Raw genomic sequence first — 23,456 nt, forward strand, 5'->3', positions numbered from 1 at the left:
CTGCTTTTGTCTGACTTTGCAAGATCCTATAGCCCATAGAACTAGGAGTCTGGGACACTTTGGTTGGCTTTACTAGTTAGAGGTTGCAGCCCTGAAGCAAGGATGATCTGATGTCTTCAGACTTCTGGGCCAAGGGACTAGAGAGATCACTTTATTTTTTCCCTGTTGTTTGGAATAGAGACGGGAGCAAGAGAGCCATTGAGGGAGGACAGGGTGAATTTGTGTGCTGGGTTTATAGAAGACTGAAAGCATTTATACAGAAGACCGTCTGTGTTCACGCTATTCTTATTAACATGAACCTTATGAAATTACCATATTAGTGGTTTAAAGTAGCCAAGTGTGGTCATTTCACATGGTTCATTCTAATGTATTCCTTTGGTAGCTAACCCCCTCCCTCTACCAAAAACACAGCAATGTCTTTCCTCTCTTTCCCTTCCTGGTTATGCTTCCCTAGCAAGCCTCTGCTTATTCCAAATGCTCCCATCCTAACTAATTGCAAGATTTTCCCATTCCCCAGAGACAGCAATATTTGATGTGGTTCACACACAGAGGCATTAAAGACAAAGGGGGAATAACCACAAAGAAAAGTGAGGGAAGATTATTTTCCAGGCCTGACCCTCTTAAACTTTCCATTGGTGTGAAAGTAGGGGGAAGAAGGGTAAAGATAATCACGGATGAGCCTCCTTAGAGCCATCATCCAGAAAATTTCCTTCTCAGGCAGGCATCATGGGATTTGCTCTCCCCACGTGGTTTAGATTTCTTACTTTCAGGGCCCATGCTGTTCTCTTTCTTAGTTTACTCTCTCATTTTGCTGAACCTCATTCTCAAGTAACTTCCTAAGAAAGGGGCATAGAAGGAGAATTGTTTCAATACTTGCTTTGTCTGAAAACATCTTTATAATGCCCTCAGACTTGGTTGATAATTTGGCTGAGTGTAGGATTCCGGGCTCCATCATCTGTCAAAGCTACCGTTGAGAAATCTGGTGCTGTTATGACGACCATTTTCTGGCATGTGGCCTGGCTTATCTTTCCTTTCTTTAGAAGTCATTAGGAATTGTGTTAAACCTTATATCAATTTTGGAGAATTGACCCCTTTTAATAAGTTGAGTCTTCCAATCCACGAACATGGTATATCCCTCCATTCATTAAGATCTTTGATATCTTTTTTCAGCACTTTGTAGTTTTCAGGATATGAGTCCTGTGCATATTTTGTTAGATTTACCCCTAAGAATTTCTTTTTGTTTAGTGATTATAAGTCATATTATATTTTAAATTTCAGTTTCCATATGTTTATTGCTAGTATATAAAAATACAGTTCATTTTTGTACATGGATCTTGTATCCTGCAAGCTTGTTTATTAGTTCTGGGAGTTTTTATGTTTGTTTTTGTTTGTTTGTCTTTTATAGATTCTTTAGAATTTTTATGAAGTCTACCATGCCATCTACAAATTGGGGCAGTTTTATTTCTTCCTTTATGACCTATGTATTTTTATTCCTTTCTTTTCCTTATTTTGCTGTCTAGGACTTAACAGTACCATGTTGAATAGAAGTGGTGTCAGTGAGCATCCTCGTCCTGTGCCTGATCTTAGGGGAAAGAATTCAGTCTTTCATCATCAGGTATAATGTTAGCAGTAGGGTTTTTGCAGATGCTCTTTACCAAGTTGAGGAAGGTTCACTCTATTCCTAGTTATCTGAGAGTTTTATCATAAATGAGTGTTGAATTTTGTCAAATGCTTTTTCTGCATCAATTGATAGATCATATGGTTTTTCTTCTTTAGCCTATAAGTATTATGGATTATGTTTCTTGACTTGTGAATATTAAACCAGCATTTTATCCTTAGAATAAGTTCATTTTGCTCATGGTAATAATTATTTTATATATTGCTGAATTCTATTTGCTAATATTTTCTTAAGAACGCATGTGTCTATATTTATGAGGAATAGTGGTCTGTAGTCTTTTTTCTACTTTCTTTGTCTGGTTTTGGTATCAAGATAATACTTGCTTTATAAAATGAGTTGAGAAGTGTTCTCACCTCTTCTATTTTCTGAAAGAATTGTTCAGAATTGGCATCAATTTTTCTTTGTACACTTTGGTAGAATTTTCAGTAAAACCATCTGGGCCTGAAGATTTCTTTTTTGAGAATTTAAAAATTATGAATTCCTTTTCTTTAATAGTTATAGGGCTATTCAAATGGTTTACTTCACATTGGGAGAATGGCGGTAGATTGCGCTTTTCAAGGAATTGGTTCATTATATCTAAGTTGTCGAATATTATATGTGTGGAGTTGTTCCTAGTTTTCCCTTATTATCTTTCTGATGTCTACAGGGAATGTAGTGATCACCTGTTTCATTCCTGATACTGCTAATTTCTGTCTTCCCCCATTTTTTTCTTTGTCAGTCCTGCTAGAGATGTGTCAATTTATTGATCTTTGAAAGAACCACTGTTCATTTCATTGATTATTTTTCTGTTTTTATTTAATGAATTTCTGCTCTTATCTTTCTTGCTTCCTTCTTTCTGCTTGCTTTGGGTTTGTTTTGCCTTCCTTTTCTTATTTCCTGAGGTGAGAGCTTAGATTATTGATTTGAGACTTTTTTCTTTTCTAATCTCAGCTTTTTAGAACATGTTTTAATCAAGAAGAGTTTGTGCACTGTTTCAATTCAATGAATATGGAAGGAAAAACTTTTCCTTTTTGTGAAAAACTGTAGAATTTCTATGATCCATTTAAATGCCCAGATAGTTAGTTAGTTTAATTCTACCCATTAAACGCGGTACAATGTACCATTTTCCAGATGTGAACCCTGACACTCAGAAGTTTAACTGTTTCTTTATTAATTAAGAATGATGGTGGAAGCAAGATTCCCCACCCTTCTCCCCACTATAGCATTCCAGCCTGTGCTAGCCATCCTCACCAGCTGGGACAGAGGCTGTCCATAAGGGATCTAGGCAGGTTCCATTCAGTCTCCCCCAAACCAGCCATGCCCAGTCCACAACCCAGAGTAGATGCAGGGACTGGTAAGGCAGAGGGTCAGTGGGTGGCGTCTACCCTCCTCTTCCTGCCCTCAGGCTCCAGTCAAGCCAGATCAAGGGAGCCAGGGACCCAGATACTGGGCATCCACGCATAAAGCCCAGCCTATGTTTTTCAGGAGGGTTGCAACCTTCAAAGTGCTAAAATAAATCAGCAAACTCCAAACAGACAGGGCGTTCCAACTCTGCTACTTACCAGCTATGCGACTTTGGGCAAATGTATGATTATCTCTGTGTCTCAATTTCCTCATCTGAAAAATGGGATGATATTGGTGTTCATCTCCTAGAGTTGTTCTGAGGGTTAAGGAGTTACTCTGTGTGAAGCTCTTTGAACAGTGCCTGGCAGGAGTAAGCACCAACTCAATGCTGATATTTGTTCTTACTGCCCCCAACCAAACTCCTTCAGCCCTTTCTGCTTACGATCCATAGTGTCTGATGGTGGAGGAGGGACGAAATTGGCACCTACTGTTGCAGTTCATCTCACCACCCTCTCTCTCCACCCCATCACCAACCAACCCTTCGGCAGCCAAGAAAAAGCCAAGTTATTCAACAATGTTGGAGACACTTGTTCGAAAAGCCAGGGGCGCGGGAGGAATACACAGAACCGGTCCAAGCAGAGGGCGGACAGGCGTGCACGAAACCACCGCATCCACTGCGTGTTATCTGAACGACTGGATAAACACAACCGGGGCATTTTGGTTGAATTACACCCCCAGACTGTATATATCAACAGTCCTCCATAAACGGAAAGCACTTCTCCAGGAAGCCAGCCCCCACCACCGTTTCCCAGGTGCATCATCCAACAAGAAAGGCACGTTTTTGGACTATTTTGACTCAAAGCATCAGGCTGCCGAAGACTGGGCTACCCGGTTTGTGGGATTCAGTGCTGGCATCACCGCAAGCCCTCAGGCAGCTCTCCTCATCAAAACAATGGAGAGAATCAAGGGTGCCTCCACCCAGTGGGGTGCCTTCCAGACCACCCTTTCTCCTCTTGCTTTCAGAGCACACGGGCTTCCACTGAGAACACACACCACGTGGGCAAACACACAAACGCGCTAGACCCTCACCACCACCCAAGGCTGAGTTCACAGTTCCCTATCTGCTCCCACTGAACATTCTGCCTGGCTGACTACAAATTTGGAGGTTCCACACCCTCCTGAAGTTTGGTCATTTGCTGGAACAATTCACAGAACTCAAGGAAACACTTTACTTATGTCACTGGTTTATTATAAAGGATACAGCTCAGGAAAGGCCAAATGGAAGAGATACATAGAGCAAGGTATGGGGAAAGGGCTTGGAGCTTCCATGCCCTCTCTCGGTGTATCATCTTCCTAGCACATAGCTGTGTTCACCAGCCCAGAATCTCCCCAAACTGAGTTGTTTAGGGGCTTTTATGGAGGATTCATTATTTAGGCTTCATTGATAAAATCATTGGCTTTTGGTGATTAACTCCAGCTCCAGCCCCTTTCCTCTCCCCAGAATGGGGCTGGAAGTTCCAACCCTGTAATCACATGGTTGGTTCTTTTGCTAACTAGCCCCCATCCTGAACCTATCCAGGGCCCAGCCACCAGCCATCTCATTAACATGTAAAAGACAGTAAATTCAGGGATTTTAGGAGCTCTGTGCCAAGAACCAGAAGCAAAGACCGAATATTTATTTTGTATTATACTACAAGGTCCACTGGCTTATCTTCCAGGGATGGTCAGACACATTACCTTCCTCACCAGGAGTACAGTCCTTCTGCAGCACACACACGCACACACAAACACACATGTGCACACACGTGCACACATACACAAATACATGCACACATATATGCACACATGCATGCATACACCTCTATACACATACATACACTCATACACCCATACACACGCAAACACATACACACAGTTACACACTTACATGAACACACATGCACACACTAGTCAGGTGTCTGAATATTAGAGACATCTTTATAAAATACGAAATGTGAAAAGAACAATTCTTGGATTCTCTGTTGTCCTTGACTGACAGTGTGAGTGGAGAAAGGGGATGCATGAGTCATAAAGATGGGGACAGGCAATGTACTAACTGTGAAGTCACAAAGTCGTGAGGTCCAGGTGTAGGTGTCTCTGTCGACGAATGAATACTTATTGGGAAAGAGTTCGGACAGCTAGTCAGAGGCTTCACTTGGCCCCAGCCAGTGTTGTTAGGTACAAAAGTTCAAGTTTCATTTTTTCAAATCCAATCCAGATCGATGTTTCAGAGCTATTTCTCTCCAGCACTATGTAAATGACTTCCATCGTGGTGATCTGTTGGAGAACCACAAGACCTCAGTCCCCAACACTGCTCAGGGCTCCCCAAGGATTCTTTTCTACCAGGTTCCCTTCCCTGTGGCCCATCCAGCCTACCCTACGCCCTGCCCAGGGCTCCTGCCACAGACTTGTCCACATGTGTGAACTCACACCACATTGTCCTGACTGTATGCTTGAGGATCGGCCTCTGAAACCCAAAAAAAGTGGCAGGCACAATTACTCAAGATAAAAGCAAGACAGAGATCCAAGAGGCAGAGGCTGGGAGGGAGGAAAAAAGGGAGAAAGAAGGTGCATTTATAGGCACAAGTGTCTGGCCTTCCCAGCTTCTGAGTTCCTCCAGTCGGCTCCTGCAATGTCTCAGCTCTACTGGAGAAGGCTTCCCTGTGGGTTAGAGTCTTAAAACTGGATGTCTTTTAACCAAGTGGTACCTGCATGCCAGGCTGCAGGCACTAATGTGTTGGGAAAATAAAATGTATTTCCTTTTTAAAAATTACAAATTAGTATATACTATTATACTACATATATCAATATATCATAATATATATTTGCTCAAATGATGTTCAAGTTTGGGGCCATGTGGTTTTCAAAAGTATACAGATATAAATCATCCTATCTTTTTATTTTATTCCCATAAGCCTAGATTTGATTTGATAGTTTGAGACAGAGATGGACAAATTTTTAAAATTATTTAGTACCTGACATTTTATTTTTCGCCAACTTTTTACTATGGGAAAATTTCAAGCACATAGAGAAGGGGAGCCCATCGTACAACTCCCCCCATCCACCCCTGAAATCCCATAACTGCTAACATTTTGTCATATCAGCTCTATGTGTACATACTGTTTTTGCTGAATTATTTAAAAACAAGTTTAAGGTATCAAGACATTCCACTCTTCAATAGTTCAGCAGGCATCTCCGAAAAATAAGGTCATTCTAGACAAGTAGTGCGCTATTATCACACCTAATAACACGAACAATAATTCTACAATATCATTCAATACACCATCATGTTGAAACATCCTCCAAATTCTTTAATGCTGGTTAGTTGACCCAGGAGTTGATCAGGGTCCATGTTTGTTATGAATGGCGCTTCTTTTTAGCTGTTTTTGTACTAGAACCATTCTCATTCTTTCTCTGGCACTGACTTTTTTGAGGAGACCACGCCAATTGATACAGAATGCCTTGCTCTCTGGATGTGTCTGATCGTTTCTCCCTGGCATCATCTACCCTGCTGTTTAAGCCCTTCTTTCCCGTAAACCGGAAGTGAAGGTCACAGGCTTGACCTCTGACTGCATTTTAGCATTTTTAGCAAGAACACAGCATTGGTGATGTGTGCTGGATTCTGGATCCCATAATATCAGGTTGATCCAGTATGAGCAACGCTAAGTTTGACCCCTCCTTGAGCCCCTGACAGCCAGATGTCTCCATTAAAACAGAGAACGTTCTTCCTTTTCCAGTTACCATTGTGTGCTTCACCAATTCTCCACACTTTCACTGTGCTGTGCATGAATTCACCTGGTTCAACTCAATTATTTCAGCAAGAGGTGAACAATGGGAACTTCCTAATTCTCCCATTCCTTCTACATTTATGAGCCACCATTCCTCTGTAAAGAGCTGTCGCTGCAGAGGGGGAGATTTTTATTCAACAGACTCAGGGAGAGCTGGTTCTCTCCAGAGAAGTTATGAGAGAATATGATTTCTAGAGGTTGTGTGAGGGCACAGAGGGCCCTCCAGTCAGGGCCCAGTGACTGAGCTTTAGGGCCCATGGAGCGGGGAGCAAGCAGGGGTGCACAGTGGGCCAGCCAGAGGACTGTGTTTGGAGAGAGCTGCTCAGGGTGGGGAATCTTTGGGAAAAAGGAGTCTTACCAAAAGAGGAGTTTCAGGAATCCTCTGGTCTCCCTTGGGACATTTACAGTAAAGAGTCCCACTGTTTTTCAGCCTTCTGGAGTCCAGGTCCTGAGGCTGCTTTTGGAGGCATCACTAGACCTCAAGGTTGCCCTAGTAATGTCTGGATTTCAGATTTTGTCCAGTGAATGAAGACATGGGCACCAATCAAAACAAACTTCAGCCAGTAACCTAGTAGTGCATTTTTCATAGTGTGAAGCAACTAAATGAACAGATTTGTTGATGAACTAACTGACCGTTTTGGTCACGTGTAAGCACAGTGGCCAGTACCCTGTCTGGTTACCCTGGCCACGGTGAGGGGCTGAAGATGCATAGTCTCTCCTCTCCTTTTCCTGACTTGGTGCTGTAGGAGTGAAAAGATTAAGGAACCTTAATTATAAGGGTCCACTTATAATTTGGGGCAGAAATGGCTTCTCAGAGCTTGCACAAGACACCCTGAGCCAGTTGGGAAGGCTACCATACTGGAGAGGTCTCACAGCAGTGCAGGCAGAGTACAGTAGATTAAGTGGTAACAAGGACAGGGCAGCACCAGCCCTCCACTGAGCCCCAGAGGTCAGCCAGAGCTCTGCAGTACCGCCCACCCCCCCCACCCCGCTTTTTCTCCAGGGCTGGGGTTTCTCAACAGGGAACAACTGAGAAGGCCAGCAAAAGCGCTGGCAACTTGCACTCTGTTGTCTATGACTCTCAGGGCTCAATCCCATCCCTAATAAGCATTTGCTCCCAGCTCTAGGGGAAGGATGCTTGGGGCTCTTCCTCTGGAGGCAAGAGGGCAAATCACAAGACAGGTAACTGAGGGAGACTTTCCCCAAGATTCCCCAACTTGCTCCAGGGACCCCAGCAGTCCCTGTCTGGTCTGCCTAGGAATGCACAGCCTTGCTTTGGATAGCAGGCCTTCTGGTTCCTTTTTCTTGCCTCTCTCCTTTTCCTCCTCCCCCGTTCTCTTTCTTTCTCCCTCCCGCTAGAAGCTTCCAGGGTCGGTTGCTGTGTTCACTTACTCAGGACCTTCACTTTCCGTGTCCAGTAGATTTGGTAGTCCCCTCCCTCGGAATTCTTCTTTCGGAAGCTCTTCGCATAGATTATCTCATTTATCCACACAAAAGGGGCGAATCCCTGAGGTGTGCCACGGAAGATCCACGAGCTCTTGTGCCCAGGGTGGGTCCGGGGATTCGGAGCGTGTGTGCCCCCCGGGAACAGCCTCTGCGCTGGAGGCCCAGAGCACGAGAGGGAGGTGGAAGGCGCCGTGTCCAAACTAAAATGTTGCCAGATGTTACCCCTCAAGTTGGTGGTCAGTCAATTCCAACCAAAAATGATCATGATCGCGACAGTTATGATAATGATAACAATAATGTGCCAAACCCTCGCCCTCAGTGCGCCCTGCCCAAGTCCTGCCCCGGCCCCGGTTTGGACCTGCCGGCTGGGTCCTGAGCCCCTGCAGGGTCGGCAGCCAGGAGCTCAGGAGGAGCGCAGGATCTGAAGGCCGTTCTGGGGCAGAGGCGGAGGGCCAAGCCCAGGGGGACTGCGGAGGGAGGCGGGAGGCCATGGGAGAATGTCTAGGACCCACCAGGGAGGGCCTCGAATGTGGGGGCAGGCAAGGGAGGCAGGAAGACCGGGGCGGGAGTTCGGGGGCGGGAGTCCGGGAGCAGGACGAAGGGGTTTGGGGGCTAGTGCGGGCGCGGAGTGCGGGGGATGTTGGGGCGGGGGGGATGTGGGGGGGTGGGGAAGGAGGGACGCGGAGATAGGGGCGCGGCGCTGAGGGAAGGGGTATGAAGGTGGCGGGGGACAAAGAAGTGAGGGCAGAGGGCCGGGAGATGGGGGAGGGGGCAAAGGGTAGATGGGTGGGCGGGGAGATGCCGGGAGGCCGGGGGATGGAGCAGGGTGAGGGGAGGTGGGGAACGAGGCCAGGGGAGGAGGGGGCGTGGGGGGCGTGGGTACCGGGCCTGGGCTCGGGGAGGTGGAGGTGGGGCCCGGGATGTGGGCGTGGGGCGGCAGGGCGGGGAGGCGGAGCTCGGGCCCCTCCCCGGCGGGCCGCTGGAAAAGTTTGCGCCCTGGCTGGCGGGGACAGAGGCAGAAGAAGCTGGTCTGGGAGACACGCGACAGGAAACCGGCGCCAAGCGCGGCGGCAGGACGAACCGGAGCGAGACTCTCCGGCCCGGGAACGTGCCGCGACTCCCGAGCCCCAGGACTATCCCGGCGTCCCAGCCCAGCTCGCATCTGAGCGGAGGAAAGGGTGTCAGGATGCCGGTGGCCCAAGTGCCCTTCCCAGACGGAGGTGAGCCGGCACGGCCGGAGGCCCGGGGCACCCGGGGTGGGTGGGGGCAGCCGGGTCCACTTTTCTCACAAATTTCCAGCCAGTCCTCGGCGCGACGGTGACCTGGGTGGGCGAGCACATTACATCAGCATCACCCCCTCCACACAGGTCATCCATTCTGGTGACTGAGCCGAGGCGGGGTGGGGGAGGGGATGGTTCCTTTTTAAGTACAATTGGAGCTTTTAAATGCCGAAGGAAAGAGTAGTGACTCTTCACATAGACGATCCGTCAGTCGCTTTCCTGGGACAATTAAAAAGTTAGGCTCCCGCCCAGGATGAGGACCTGGGAACTCTGGAAGCGTGTGTATATGTGCTTGTTCTCTTGGGGAAATTATTCTATTTAATTTTATTCGCCACAAAATTCCAGTTTTCCTTCTATTTCTCAAACAAGGCAGTCAGGGCTGTCAGAATCAGGGGGCTGGAAGAAAAAGTTCCTACCGTGCAATAATGAGGTTCCCAGGGAAGATCAGTATGTTACATTCATAACAGAGAAAGCTGGGGAAGGTCCTTCTTTGGCCTGGTGCAGGAAAGTGCTAACTTTGCCACTTTTAACCCTCCAGTCTCCAAATGGTTCTCTCTCCCTCTCTCCCGATCCGCCTCCTTCTTACTTTCTCTCTCTTCCTGACATTGGACACTCCCAAGGACATATTACTTTGTGGTGTTTTTGTATTTAGAGGTAAGAGAGGGACTTCTTGTTGGATTTTTAAAGTGAACATGCTTTACTTTGAAAATGAAGAAAGGTAGCAGCATAAACTGAGTCTGGCTCTTCTGGAGGTCTGGGTACTTCCAGAATTAGGCGTCTTTTTCAAGTCGGGAGTTAGAAGTTGCAGACCTTGTATATAATCACATGTTCATAATTTATCTTTTCAACATTTATTTCTTCATTGATGAAAATCTTGCGGGCATGGTTAAGAAAAACATAATTCCTAGAAAGTATGAGGGCAGGATTATGGTCTGTGGGTATATGAGTAACAAGGATGGCCAAGCCTGTTGCTGGTTGTAGGTGGTGGTTCTGGTGTGTGTGTGTGTGTGGGGTGTGATATGGTGTGGTGTGTGTGTGTGTGGTACTCAAGGAGTTGTGGAATTATCCACATTTGTACAAGTTCTCAATTGATGCAGAGCTCAGTGCCAGTATGAATAATTTTGTTGCCGGAGGGGAACCACACACTGGATGTTCTCGGTCAGCAAACACTCACTTAGGGCCTGCTCGTCCAGGCGCTCTTGTTGCCTGACACCAGAGATCTGAAGCACAAAGTCAGCCCTTCAGATATAGACAGAATGATTCCTCAACCAGTTTTCATCTCTGAAAATGCTGCTTTCCTCTTTACATTTGTGAATTTCATTAAAGGCATGACTCTCCTAATTTTCTACCATATGTGGATACTGAAACTCCCATTTCCTGTACAAGGAGCCTTACCTATTGGCCTAATGAATTTATTTCTCAAAATTTACGAACTGATTTTTCCCTGTCTGGAAATAATGACACTAATTTGATTCCATGGTATCTCTTCCACCTCCTAAAAATGTTTCAGGACCTACAGTGTATGCATATATTTTTGTTGCAAAGACATGGGGATTTGAGCATACCATAATCTCGAAACATTTGGGGTTGCCCAGTTGGAGAAACCCTTTTTTTCTGCCAGGACTTGGAACTATGACTCTGGTGCTGCCACAGCTGGCAAGGCAGCCTCAGGCAGTCTGTTACGTTGGCCAGTTAGCCAAGACTGCTGTGCCCTGGGCTACCCGAGCCTTTCTGTTTCCTCACATTTGGCTTCGTGATTCTTTTCTTATCAGCTTCAGAGCCATTTCATATTATTCCTTTGCCATACATTTTCTGTAAAATTAATTAATTGCCTTAAGAGATATTCCATGAACTTTTGGAGATAATATGATATACTGAGCAGAATCCTGTCTAGTTTCAGTTAATAATACTTTTAAGTTGTTGTTACAGTTACTAGGCATAAAGTTGCCTTTTCTTCTCTTTTGTTTTCATTCTCTTTTTGAGGAATTACAGCTGCATCTATAAGAGGCCAGGCAATAGGCCAGTCACGTAAATCAGTGACAAGGTTGTTCCAAGGAGAGTGTGGTACCGATTGGGTGGCTCTAACGTCCGATCCGCACCGTAAGCTGGAGTGAGAGACCTGAGTCAGTTGACTAGGCTCTTTGGTCTTGAAGATGCCACTCCATTTCCTCGGGGTCAGAGTTTTCCATATATTTCAGTCAAGCCCTCACATTAGCATTCCAGCATTTTGCTATCAGTTCCAAGCATGGTGGTGACACTCTTGTCACTATCTAGGTGAGGAACACATGGAAAGGTGACAGTCTCCGGAAGAGCTTATCCCTAATGTGGTGCACTGGAATCCAATGACACAGGCGTCCAGCCCAGCGCAGCCTCTTCCAAGCTGTGCTACAAAGGACACTGAGCCCACACACCCAACCCCCCAGACTCAGTTTCCTCCTATGTACATTTGGAAGGCAGATGCTGTAGTGGGGATCAGACATGGTACCTGCAATGTGCAACGTGCGGTACATGTGCAGTGTCCCCAAGTAAGAGCACTGCTGTGGGAAAGGATGACAGGGACCCCACAGTTAGGACTTCCTGGGCAGAATACCTCTTATTTGCATATGCCTGGAGGAGCTCATTTCCACACACTTTCATTCGTCCTGTGGCAGTCTTGGTAGGAATTCAATCCTGTGCCCTTCCTTAGAACAAGCACAGAAGAGAAAGTTTGACAAGCCTGGTTGAAAAGCAATGAAGGTAAAGACCTTTTGCGTCTAAAGCAGTTGCCCTCCGATCGACGAGCCAGGACGCCCAGGAGAGCGTGCACGGAGGCAGATGCTCGAGCTGCACCAGGTCCTGGGTACAACCTGCATTCCTGGGGCTCCCTGGACTGCCCCCAGATCTGTGTTAGCATCCGAGCCTTGTTTACCGGGAGAAAGAGCTATGGAGAAGCCACTGAAAAGCAGGAAACCTGATCAGGGACCAACTCACTTCCACACTCCAGAGAAGAAAGGGGAAGGTGTGGAATCCTGACGTGGTTCATCTGTAACAGCCGTTTTCTCACTGGGAGCTCCACTAATGGGCACAGAGCAACTCGCAGGCGTGCAAGACTGAGTGTGTGAAGCCTCTTGCTATGAACTATCTCTGAAAGCAGAGTGAGGTCACCTAAGAAGCTCGGAGTGAGGGGAAATACTCATTAGCAAAGGAATTTTACTGGGGCCATGAAATGGCCAACTCATTATTTCCTTTCTAAATTCTTCTAAACAAAACAAAACAAAACAAAAAAAACTTGCTTTCCAAGAAATTTGGCTTGTTGGCAAATGCTTCTTGTTTTAATTCAGTTTGGGGGATGAACTGGGAGAACATGCCTTTAAAAATACAGCGCCCTGCATCCGACCAGGAAAAATAAATTTCTCACTATCTTATTGTGTGTGTGTGTGCGCTTTTTTGTTTGTTCTTTTGGGGTTTTTTTTTTTTTGGCCATTACAGAGAGAAAGAGACAGACCCCAGATTGTGGAAATATTTTCCTTTGTTTTTTTCCTTTTCCTTCTTTTTACAGTTTGTTTATTTTTCAAATTGACATGTGTAGAGAAAGTGAATCGCTAGCACGGAAAGCACATCTGGAATCCATCGGCCCCTGCCGGGCTCACCCCTCCCTGCAGATGCTCCAACTTGGAATGGAGGGAAGAGGTGTGGGGTGACACACCTCTGAACCACCTTCTAGAAAGTGTCGTATTCCTTCTCCGCAAAAAGAAAAAGGCTCGGTGTTGAAATGCCTTGAGGTAGACTTGAAGACCCCAACTGAATGAGGTCAAAGTGAAAACTCTTAGGTGTAGCGGGTCTCTGTTGAGTAGATGTACGGGAAGCTCAGGTGTGGGCAGTGTACTTCAGGGGAAGGGTCTGTGGGGGTCTGGGCCACCTGAGCACAGTCTGAGAGTGAGAACTCTGCCTGTGGACATAAGCAAGGCACAGCTCTGTCGGAATCTGGGTTTGTTGGAACACCACTGCCCATAAGCCGGAGCATCTCTGTCCTGAGTGTCTTCTATCACATGCCTGGCTTTCTGAATGTGTACACGACTAGCCAGCACCCAGCCGCACTTCTCAGCATCAGGCTGTACTTTTAAGTATTCAGGTGGAAATTAAGCAGTGATCAACCTTTTACAATGGAAAGGCAGATGCTGGTCACTGCCAACCCCAGACACCTATCTTTTAAAATAAAACAAAACGTGAGCATTTGTAGTGCGTAACTCTCACCCTCTATGGGGACTTCTCCAGCTCCCCACAAATACCATTCGTAGGACCACGGACTGAGACTCATAAGCCTCTGCAGGGACCCTCCCATCAAAGCCCAACCTAGACATCAGTGCTAGGAAATCCACGGTACTCCTTGGAAACAGAGGCACGTGCTCGCCACAAGGTCAGCCTAGCAACACTGCTAAGGACAACAACACTTGGAAACCACTCCATGTCCACAACCAGGAATGAATGGAGGCTGTTGCATCCATCCACACGGTGGGAGCAATGGGAAGGAATTAGCGGCATCTCCACGCATGACTCACAGGAGCATCACATTGAGAGGACGATGCCAGGCACGCTGTGTATCGTGTGGCTCCATTTATATGAAGGTCAGACACAGGCTAAATTACTCTAGGGGACGAGGTGTCCAGAGAGTGGTACTATCTGGGAGCGGCTAGTGCCTAGAAGAGGCCATGAGGGATAGGATAGGTTGGTCTCCCAGGAGCCCTGGTGCCCGCAGTGCCCAGCACCCCTGCAGTGACCAGCAGCAGGACGGATGCGCCAGGGAGGCCGATGCCCCGCCTCGCCATGAGCAGGACCTGGGAGGGGCAGAGCGTTCTTCCGGCAAACTCGGAGTCTGTGCTGCGCCCCTCGGGACGGAGGCCCGAACTCGCCCGTGACATGGTTTTGACTATGCACGGTGGTGTTCAGATGCATCCAAAATCAATCTGATCTTTAGCCCAGCACTTAACTCTCAGATGGGGTCTACTTTCTAATGTTGACAATCCAAAGAAAATAAGCTTTTAGATTCCAAAGAGAGATGGATATCTTCCAGTTACGCGAAATGCGGAGATTCACATTTAACAAAAGAGGTTCTGAAAAAATGTGCTCCTTGAGTGATAAATATTTAATTAAGGGAAGCTATAAATCAAGAATTAATGGGAAAATATGTTCGCCCTCAAGATTCATGGTTTGGATGGGTTTCTGGCACATCTTAGACAATTTTTGTTTTGGTTATTTTCTTGCTGGTTATCAGTTTTTATTGTTTCCTTTTGTTTCCTCTACTCAATTTTATCAAAACTCTACATATTCAGGAAAAAAAAAAGTTGATGTGAGTCTGCAAAGCCTGTGGTGTATTTCCTCTGCCCTTTATTTCCAAGAGAAGTCCAGATCCAGCAGTTTTAAAGGGACTCACTTCCCTGCTATCCGGACTATACAGCCTAGTCGGAGGGGTGGAGACTGTCCAAGAGGTATTCAAATGCCGTGGAGTTATCATGGGGGAAACTAAGGCACAGGAGACAAACTTTGGACACACCCTGGTTTCAAAAGCCTTTCAGTTGCAGATGCCTAGAGCCCTTTCACCCCAGTGTGAGTGGGAATTCCTGTACAATTCATGCTCCTGTCCTTTTAGGTGATATTAGTATGTTTTTTATCATTCAGACTGCTCTGGTGCTGAGTCAGTTACCATCATAAATCCTCTTGTTATGCTTGCCAATATCAGGTCCTGGGAGAGAAACCCCTGATGGGAAAGCAGAGGCATTTGAGGCAAACCTGACATGATGGTGTCATAGACAGAGGGGCGGCCACTTGGACGTGGCAGCAGGGGGTCTGGCATGGGGGGAGTTGCGTGTGTAGGGCCCTCGGGCCAGCCATGTGACCCCATTGCCGTCGGGGAAATAGCTGCTCTCAGGATGCTGCCGCCTTGTGGCTCTTGGTGGAGCGGCACATGCGTTCCTCTTCCCTGCCCTTGTGCCACGCCTTTTCCATGAATGAGGTCACACGTGGTGCAGTGGCGGTGCATCTGTGTGGGGATGCCGAGTACTCTCTCAGGGGTTGTGCTCTGGGGTGGCAAGTGGTGGGAAGATAACCAGGCGGCTAAGTTCTCCTGTGCCTGGTTTCCTACGACAGCCAGGAAGGGTCAGCAAAGAGGGAGCGTGGATTCTCCATTCGCCGCCCACAGATGAGAGTACTTAGATGGGCAGTAGTAAAGAGCACACACGTTTACTGGGCACCATTAATATACATGGTGCTGTGAGAGGAGAGACGCTGCGATCTTCAGGGTGTCGGCATGAGGATTAAATAAGGGGCTCCAGGGAAAGTGCTCTGAGTGTGTTAGCTGCTGCTCCTATCTCTACTCTTAAAAAGACAGCTTGCAATTTGTTTTAAAAAGTGGTGTGCAAGGGCAGGATGATTCCAGAAAATGTTACAGAGCAGGTAGAATTTGACTTGGGCTTGAAGGATGGACACGATTTAAATAAAAATGGAAGAGGGGCAAGAGGGAGGAGGGGAGCTGCCCACGAGCTGCCCCCCACCTCTGCCTCTGTCTCTGGGAGACCTGCAGGCAAGGCCCCTTGTCCTTCCCATGCCCAGACCAAGCAGGTGGGCACCGGGGCTGGGTGGGGAGCCCTGCCTCCCTCCTGCCCGAGGCAGCAAGGTGCCTCTGGCTCAGGCGACACAGCCCCAGGGTCCGATGCTGCCTCCAAGGGCTCATCAACGATGGGGGAGACTCGGCAGGCGCCCCCCCACCCCAGTACTTCATTGTTAACCTAGCCTCAGAACCTGCCTGCTTTTCCTTTTTGAAGTTAGAAGAGGTTTCTGCCAACATTTGGCAGTCAAGGTGACCCCCCAGTCCTTCGTGACCTCAGACCCAGCTCAGATGCCAGGGGCCCACGTGGTTTCCAGAACGAGCCGCACATCGAAGCTCCAGGACACTGGAAGAAATCTCTGCAAAGAAGCAGCAGGGCCATCTCTGCCCGATGTCAGAAAACTGGAGTCCTCCAAATTAAGGGAGGGGAGGTTTGATAATGTCCTCAAGGCGCTGGGACCAGCACCCGAGTGGCAGGAAAGCATCTACCTGGAGGGTCCCGTGGGCGGGGAGCCCTGTTTAGAGCCTCCTCTGCTTCTCACTGACAGAGCAGCTACCAACACTGAGCCCCAGGATCCTCCTGGCCACTGAGGCCCTCTATGGCAATGAGCTCAGCGGGTGGATGAGGCCTTCAGATTCGGTCACACCCCAAAATGCAGAGCCCCGTTTCATCGGAGAGTGGTCCATGTGCCACTGAACCAAATTGAGGGTCGTGACTTAAATGTTATAAAAGTTAAAAAAAAAAACTTCACACAGTCGGCTGTTGTAAATTAACCTCGTTGGGTCTTAATTCTATATTTAAATGCTCAAATAATTTTAATTTAGAATAAGTGAGTTTAGTGAAATCCATTTCTGCCTCGGTAGTTGGGTCTGCTTCACTGTGGACATCACAGGAGGCCGATGGATAAAGCCACAGGTGGGGTGGAGTGCATCCAAGGTCCAGTGGGGGAAGGACCATCCGAAGTCTGGCTCTTGTGTTCTCCGCCCCGCCCTCTCACTAGTGCTCCCAGGGTGGTTTCTTTCAGTTCACACACACCGATTTAGTTTTGGCAGTTTAGACAGCTAGAGCTGAACTCTGAATTTTAAGCCAAACTCAAAAATCCACTTGGTTGTCCTCTCTTTTCTTCCTTTAGTCTCAATAGCTGTTGCTTCCACTTTTACAGGTTTGTATTTCTTCCTCCCCTGGCTCCACGCTCAGCTGCTCGCTAGGGGAGTGGCCATGTGGGCCGTGCGTGGCCTGTGCTGTTCTTCCTTTGGTGGCCAGGTGGTCGGTTTCTGAGATCTCCGCTGGGCAGACCTGGGGGCCGTCTAGACTCAATTTCTGGCCCTGGCCCTGCTACCTGGGGATCCCATCCAGGAAGTGTGAGTACTTCCCACAATGTTGCTCCAAAACCCACCAAGGACGTTTCAGAAATCGGATGGACATTATTCCAGATTCTATTCTATTTTTTGGACCTGGCATAATACTGTTTCTCTCTCAGTAACTGGGAATAAGGGTTCACCAGCTCCTGTGCAGTAGATGAGTATGAACTAGTTAGCGTTCCTAAGTGCCTTGAGATTTCCAGATGGAAGTATTACCTGGGTCTGTGTGTGATGGTGACGTGACTGAATGATGGTGGTGCTCATGCACTGAATTTCCTTCCTCAACAACTGCAGACACAGAATTGCTCCCTTTGGTCTCCATGGTCACTTAGGATCTTGACCTGTGTTAAAGGCCCTCTCTGGGCCCATGCAGACCAGCCGTCCAAATGCTTCAACATTTTTAGTGCCTTCCCCAACTTTATTGTTGCCGTTGATCTTAGGTGCTGTTACTTTATCACTGGGCGCCCCCTCCTTTTATCTTTTTGCAGGAGCCTATTCTCAACACCCTAGCTGGGGTCTGGCTTGGATCACTATTGCAGCCTGAGCCGCAGGCTTTCTTTGCCCGGGAAATGGACGTTCCCAGGGCGCCCTCTGGTGGATTCTGGAGCTAACCGATCGTGACTTCCAAGTGATGGCGACGGTTCTCACGCTGCACCCCAGACCCTACACCTCCAACGAGACGCTGCACAAACATTACAGCTATGTAGGCAAGTTGAAGGACAGGCTGAAGGACGCCCCCGAGGGCAGCACGCTAACCACCATTGTTTTCTTGATCATCTGCAGCTTCATTGTCTTGGAGAACCTGATGGTTTTGATCGCCATCTGGAAAAACAATAAATTTCACAACCGCATGTACTTTTTCATTGGCAACCTGGCTCTCTGCGACCTGCTGGCCGGCATAGCCTACAAGGTCAACATTCTGATGTCGGGCAAGAGGACACTGAGCCTGTCTCTGACCGTCTGGTTCCTACGGGAAGGCAGCATGTTCGTGGCCCTCGGGGCGTCCACCTGTAGCCTACTGGCCATTGCTATCGAGCGGCACTTGACCATGATCAAAATGAGACCATACGATGCCAACAAGAAGCACCGCGTCTTTCTCCTGATCGGGATGTGCTGGCTCATCGCGTTCTCGCTGGGCGCCTTACCCATCCTGGGCTGGAACTGCCTGCACGACCTCCCTGACTGCTCCACCATCCTGCCCCTCTACTCCAAGAAGTACATCGCGTTCTGCATCAGCATCTTCACGGCCATCCTGGTGACCATCGTGATCCTGTACACACGCATCTACTTCCTGGTGAAGTCCAGCAGCCGCAGGGTGGCCAGCCCTCACAACTCAGAGCGGTCCATGGCCCTGCTGCGGACTGTGGTGATCGTGGTGAGCGTCTTCATCGCCTGCTGGTCCCCACTCTTCATCCTCTTCCTCGTGGATGTGGCCTGCAAGGTGAAGGAGTGTGCCATCCTCTTCAAGGCCCAGTGGTTCATTGTGCTGGCCGTGCTCAACTCCGCCATGAACCCCGTCATCTACACGCTGGCCAGCAAGGAGATGCGGCGGGCCTTCTTCCGGCTGGTCTGCACCTGCCTGGTCAGGGGCCAGGGTGCCCGCTCCTCACCCATCCAGCCTGCTCTCGACCCAAGCAGAAGCAAATCCAGCGGCAGCAATAACAGCAGCCCCTCCCCAAAGAGCAAGGAAGACCTCCCCCAGATAACCGCCTCGCCCTGCATAACAGACAGAAACAAAACCCTGCAGAATGGGATCCTCTGCAAGTGAGGGCGCCGGGCTCCAGGAACGTGGGGTCCTCGCATCTCCGTGGAACGAGCGGCAACAAGCCCTGCAGCCACATTCTTATTGATTTCACGCCTCACCCATGGGGGCTATTCCAGAGCTGGGACTCAGGAAACCTATTCTGCCAACAGCCTGCCTGGTGTGGACGTCTCTTAAGGAGGGAACCCAAGGAATTGCCAACCCATTTCAGTGTAGACAGCGTGCCTTGTCCGTTTAGGCTCCAGGGTCTTCCAAATGTACCAAGCTGTCGATGTCATCAGTCGCCTTACCCTGAGTCCCACCGATCACTGTCTGCTGTGCCTAGAGAGGGAAGGTCGTGGACCACATAGTGTACAATGTGTCTCCCAGAACATCAGGATGATGTTTGGTAACTTTACACTACACTCTGTGCACAGGATAGATGCCGTACGTTCGTCATTTCTGTGTTACAGAGCACTTGCGTTTCATATGTCTGCCATTGGTACACGCAGAAGCTGCAGTACGTGATACTGTTACGTAACAGGGAGTACAGGTATATTCTGACTGAAGCACCAGGTATGAGGATATGGCTGGGAACTAGGTGGACACACTGGTTCCAGTCTCCTCAGACTGACGTGAAGTCTCACGTTAAGCAGGTTTTGAAAGCCCAAATCCCCCCAAAGGGCTTGTCCGAGGCTGGTCTCAGATGTGTGGGTCTGACTCCAAACTGTCCTGAGACATACACTTGACAGCGTCTGGAGTATCCTGGTGACAATGAGCAAGTTCTGTGGGCGTACATCCCCCAAGGGGACCCCTGCTTCTCTTCTGTCATTTGTCCCTGCAGAGTCTTAAGCACATCTAAAAGCCACATTAGCCAAATTATGTGATTGTTTGAGGTTTCTCCAAATCACAGAAAAGCCAGCCAACGTATTCCAGGAGCTGTGCCCCAGACCAACCAAGAAAAGAACTCACAAGGGAGAAGCAGAGGACAGACCCCTGGCTCATTTCGCCTTTCCAATATAATGGGGAGTTTCTATTGAATTCGGAGAGGTTTGCAAGGCAGCACTGTGATCCTATGTTGAGTTTGAATCTGTATCAGAAAGCACCAAGTCAACAACGCCCTGTGTTGTCACAGCTGAACAGCTGGGGCCGTCAGCAGCCTCATGGATTCCTGAAAGCTGACCCTGACCATGACTATTAGAGCAGTTTAATTGTGATCTGGCAGCTTGTGCTTTCTTCAAAGAAATATAGCAATACTGTAATCTTCCTTTTCAACACAGGTTGACCCTGTATCACTGTTTACCTTAAGAAGCAATTACTTAGAAGGTATTTTTGTACACAGTCATCCCCAGTGATTCTTCATGCAGTACAAATGGGTGAAAAATACACAAATTTGCAGAGCTGTCATAAGCATATAGTTGATGTATTGAGTTCTTTGTTAAAAAAAAAAAAAAAAAAAAGCAACCTTTAAAAGGATTCTTTCTTGGGTAAGTCTCACATCAGAACCCCCTGAAGTTTTTAGGTTCAGTGGGAATTTTGCCTGAGTAAAGACTAAAAGAGTAGTCTTAATACATGAGTAACTTTTCAAAGAGAAAGGGACTCCTCTTTGTTATATGATGCCAGTTCCTCTTTATTAAGGAAGATTTCTGTGGGTCCTGGGTGATCATGTACTGACCAACATCTTTCTTAATTTTTGGTACTGATGAGATAAATCCTATTTGTAAGGAGATGCTCATCGGTGGCATTTTTGTTGTCCTCATTACGTCACTGAAAAGGAGCTGATTCTCTTGTCAAATAGCAGGAGAAAATCCAGGGCATTTCTGGAAAAGTTAAGCATTAAGATACTGGGATAAGAAAACAACAACAACAAAATTGCCTCAGAGAGCCAAAATATTGAGTATTGCATTTTACCTTAGGTAGTGAAATGACTTAACAAATTTATATGTTAGTTCTGAGTTGCTTGGGGGCCCCAGATGTCTGGCACTAATATGAATAACACTATAACCTCAACTTTTTTTTGAGGTAGTGCAGAACTTTCAATCAATCTGAATGAAAAATACTCCAAAAAAGTAATTGTGTTTATTTGATATATGCAAAAAGTAATCAAATTTAGTACCGATGTGTACATTCCTAACTAGCTAGCTGGAGATCATTTAGAAGTTGAGTGTGTCAAAGCCACAGAGAACCTGTGCATTAGATCTCGTTCAATTAGTAACCTTTACTGCGTCCCATGTATGTTTGTTACGAAAATAAATAAAACCGAAAGCCTTTGTATAAACTCATTCTTGGGAGTCCATGTGAGGGGCTGTGTACACTGGGGCTGCCCCTGGTGATGTGCAAAGTGGCAGTGTGACCTCTCACCTGGTGCCAGTGTTTCTCTAAGAATTAAAACACTCTGAGAATTCCAATAACATTTCCCCTAGGCTTCCCACTAGCAGAGCTGGTGTTTTAGGAAACTTCAGTGTATTGGGTGCTTTTCCACCAATTTTGGTAGGTCAATAGGGAAGGAGGTCAATGGACTACCCTTTTGATAGGGGGAAAATTGTAAGGGTCATGGCAGCCAAAGTACAGCTGAAAGAGATAGGACGATGGGTTCTGTTCCATTTGGTGTAATTGAAGCCAACAGGAGAGACTAGATCAGAACTGACCCTTTCTCTAGCTTTCTCCAGCACAAGTGGTAAGTTTTCGCTTCTCCACCCTACATTCTACCTAGAAGGAGACCAGTGTTTGGCATCACTAGTTGGTAGTGACATTCTGCCACCTTTGATACTGCCTGAGGCCGAGTGGACAGAAGTTAACATAAATTGCAACAGGAATGCCTTTGCCAGGCCGCCATTTTCATCCCACACCTTTGGTGTCCCTGACGGGGTTCTGCTGTGATTCTATTTTAAGAGATCTCCTGGGGAATAATTGAGAATATCTGCTTTCTATGGAAAGGCTTCAAACTCCGCTCCTCTCCTTCATGAGGCAATACAAGATCCACCAACCAAATGAGAGACTTTTCACGATATTCTTTATTGCCCTCAGACTCACATTGACAGTTAACATCGGACTATTTAGAGAACGGTTGTTTCCACCCTTGACCCATGTTGCTTCTGCACTGGTAAAGAGCCTTTCACAGAAATGTAACAAGGTGTACTCTATAGAAAACTTCTAGTTAAATTACCAAGTCCATGCTTTTAAATGTATCTACGAGTGCAAAACTTCCACACCCAAATGTTTTTAGTATCTAAGTCAAATATCAAAGGGTTTGCTACATAATCAGAAATGCACACACCACTATTCTGAAAATGAAGGCACATTTTCCAATAACCAGTGATAAGAAGTGCAGCATTGCCTAAGTGGGTGCGACAGCCTCTGCCCCTGGGCCACAGTGACGGCATCCAGGGACGACATGTGGCATCTCCAGTTGGCTGCCCTAGAAGCTCAGGGATGTGCCCAGCATGGCAGCAGGGCTCACAACTGGAAGCCACATCATTTACTGAAGGAGTGAAGTGGATTCACTGAAACGTGAGGAGGGAACTTAAGCCAATTCTCTTTACCCGTTGTGTTATCAAATATCCCAAATGTGGGCCAAATAATTTAGGTTTTATTATTTTTCATAGAACAGAGATTAGAAAACTTGAAATTGGTTTTGTATTTCCACTTCTCAGAGATGTCCAAATACCGATTCTGTTCCAATATCAACGTGGAAAGTGGTAAATTGGCAATAAACCAGAGACCTTCACAGTCATTCTTTTTTGTTTCACAAAAGTTAACGGAAAACAAAACACAAAATTTTCAAATATTTATCAATATGTATAATTTGCCATCCAAATGCTTTTTAAAAAGTAATAAATATCTCATTATTACACATTAGATGTACACGGAGTTCTCTCCTAATCCTTGGATTTAAACATCAAATTTTAATTCTTATTTAGTTCTGGATACAAAGAAACATTCATGTACTTAACTTTACAATATTTATTCTGGAACAAGTTATATTCAAAAGTCAAATGAACAGAGACCATTCCACTTGCAACCAACATACAGTTGTTACAAAAAAGTTAATTCAGTGTTCAAAAATGGATTTGCCCATTGATTTCTGCTTTAGTTGTCACTTGATTTGTGGTTAGAAACTTTGGTTGTGGTAAAAATGTCCCAGACAAGTGGGAATTCATGACCTCAAACACCAGGGCCGCAGTGTGTGTCCCACGTGCATATATTCCTGCCTACAGCA

The 23,456-nt window shown here is 47.0% G+C and overlaps 1 protein-coding gene and 1 long non-coding RNA gene across 2 annotated transcripts in view; one reads left to right on the forward strand and one right to left on the reverse strand.

Annotated features, from left to right (window-relative positions):
• The window catches only part of LOC132367672 (uncharacterized), a 35,712-nt gene extending 26,917 nt beyond the window's left edge, over positions 1 to 8,795 (reverse strand). Inside the window, exon 1 of the long non-coding RNA XR_009503835.1 lies at positions 8,221 to 8,795. This is a non-coding gene — a long non-coding RNA (uncharacterized LOC132367672). The remainder of the gene's footprint in view (positions 1 to 8,220) is intronic.
• A 446-nt stretch (positions 8,796 to 9,241) lies between these two features.
• S1PR3 (sphingosine-1-phosphate receptor 3) lies at positions 9,242 to 21,507 on the forward strand. The gene is made up of 2 exons (XM_059926986.1): positions 9,242 to 9,494; positions 17,985 to 21,507. The coding sequence occupies exon 2, from the start codon at positions 18,128 to 18,130 to the stop codon at positions 19,262 to 19,264; it is 1,137 nt and encodes a 378-aa protein (XP_059782969.1). The 5' UTR covers positions 9,242 to 9,494; positions 17,985 to 18,127; the 3' UTR covers positions 19,265 to 21,507.
• The last annotated feature ends 1,949 nt before the right edge of the window (positions 21,508 to 23,456 follow it).

Source organism: Balaenoptera ricei, chromosome 6 (assembly GCF_028023285.1).
Source record: "Balaenoptera ricei isolate mBalRic1 chromosome 6, mBalRic1.hap2, whole genome shotgun sequence".
In the NCBI taxonomy this organism is placed as follows: domain Eukaryota; kingdom Metazoa; phylum Chordata; class Mammalia; order Artiodactyla; family Balaenopteridae; genus Balaenoptera; species Balaenoptera ricei.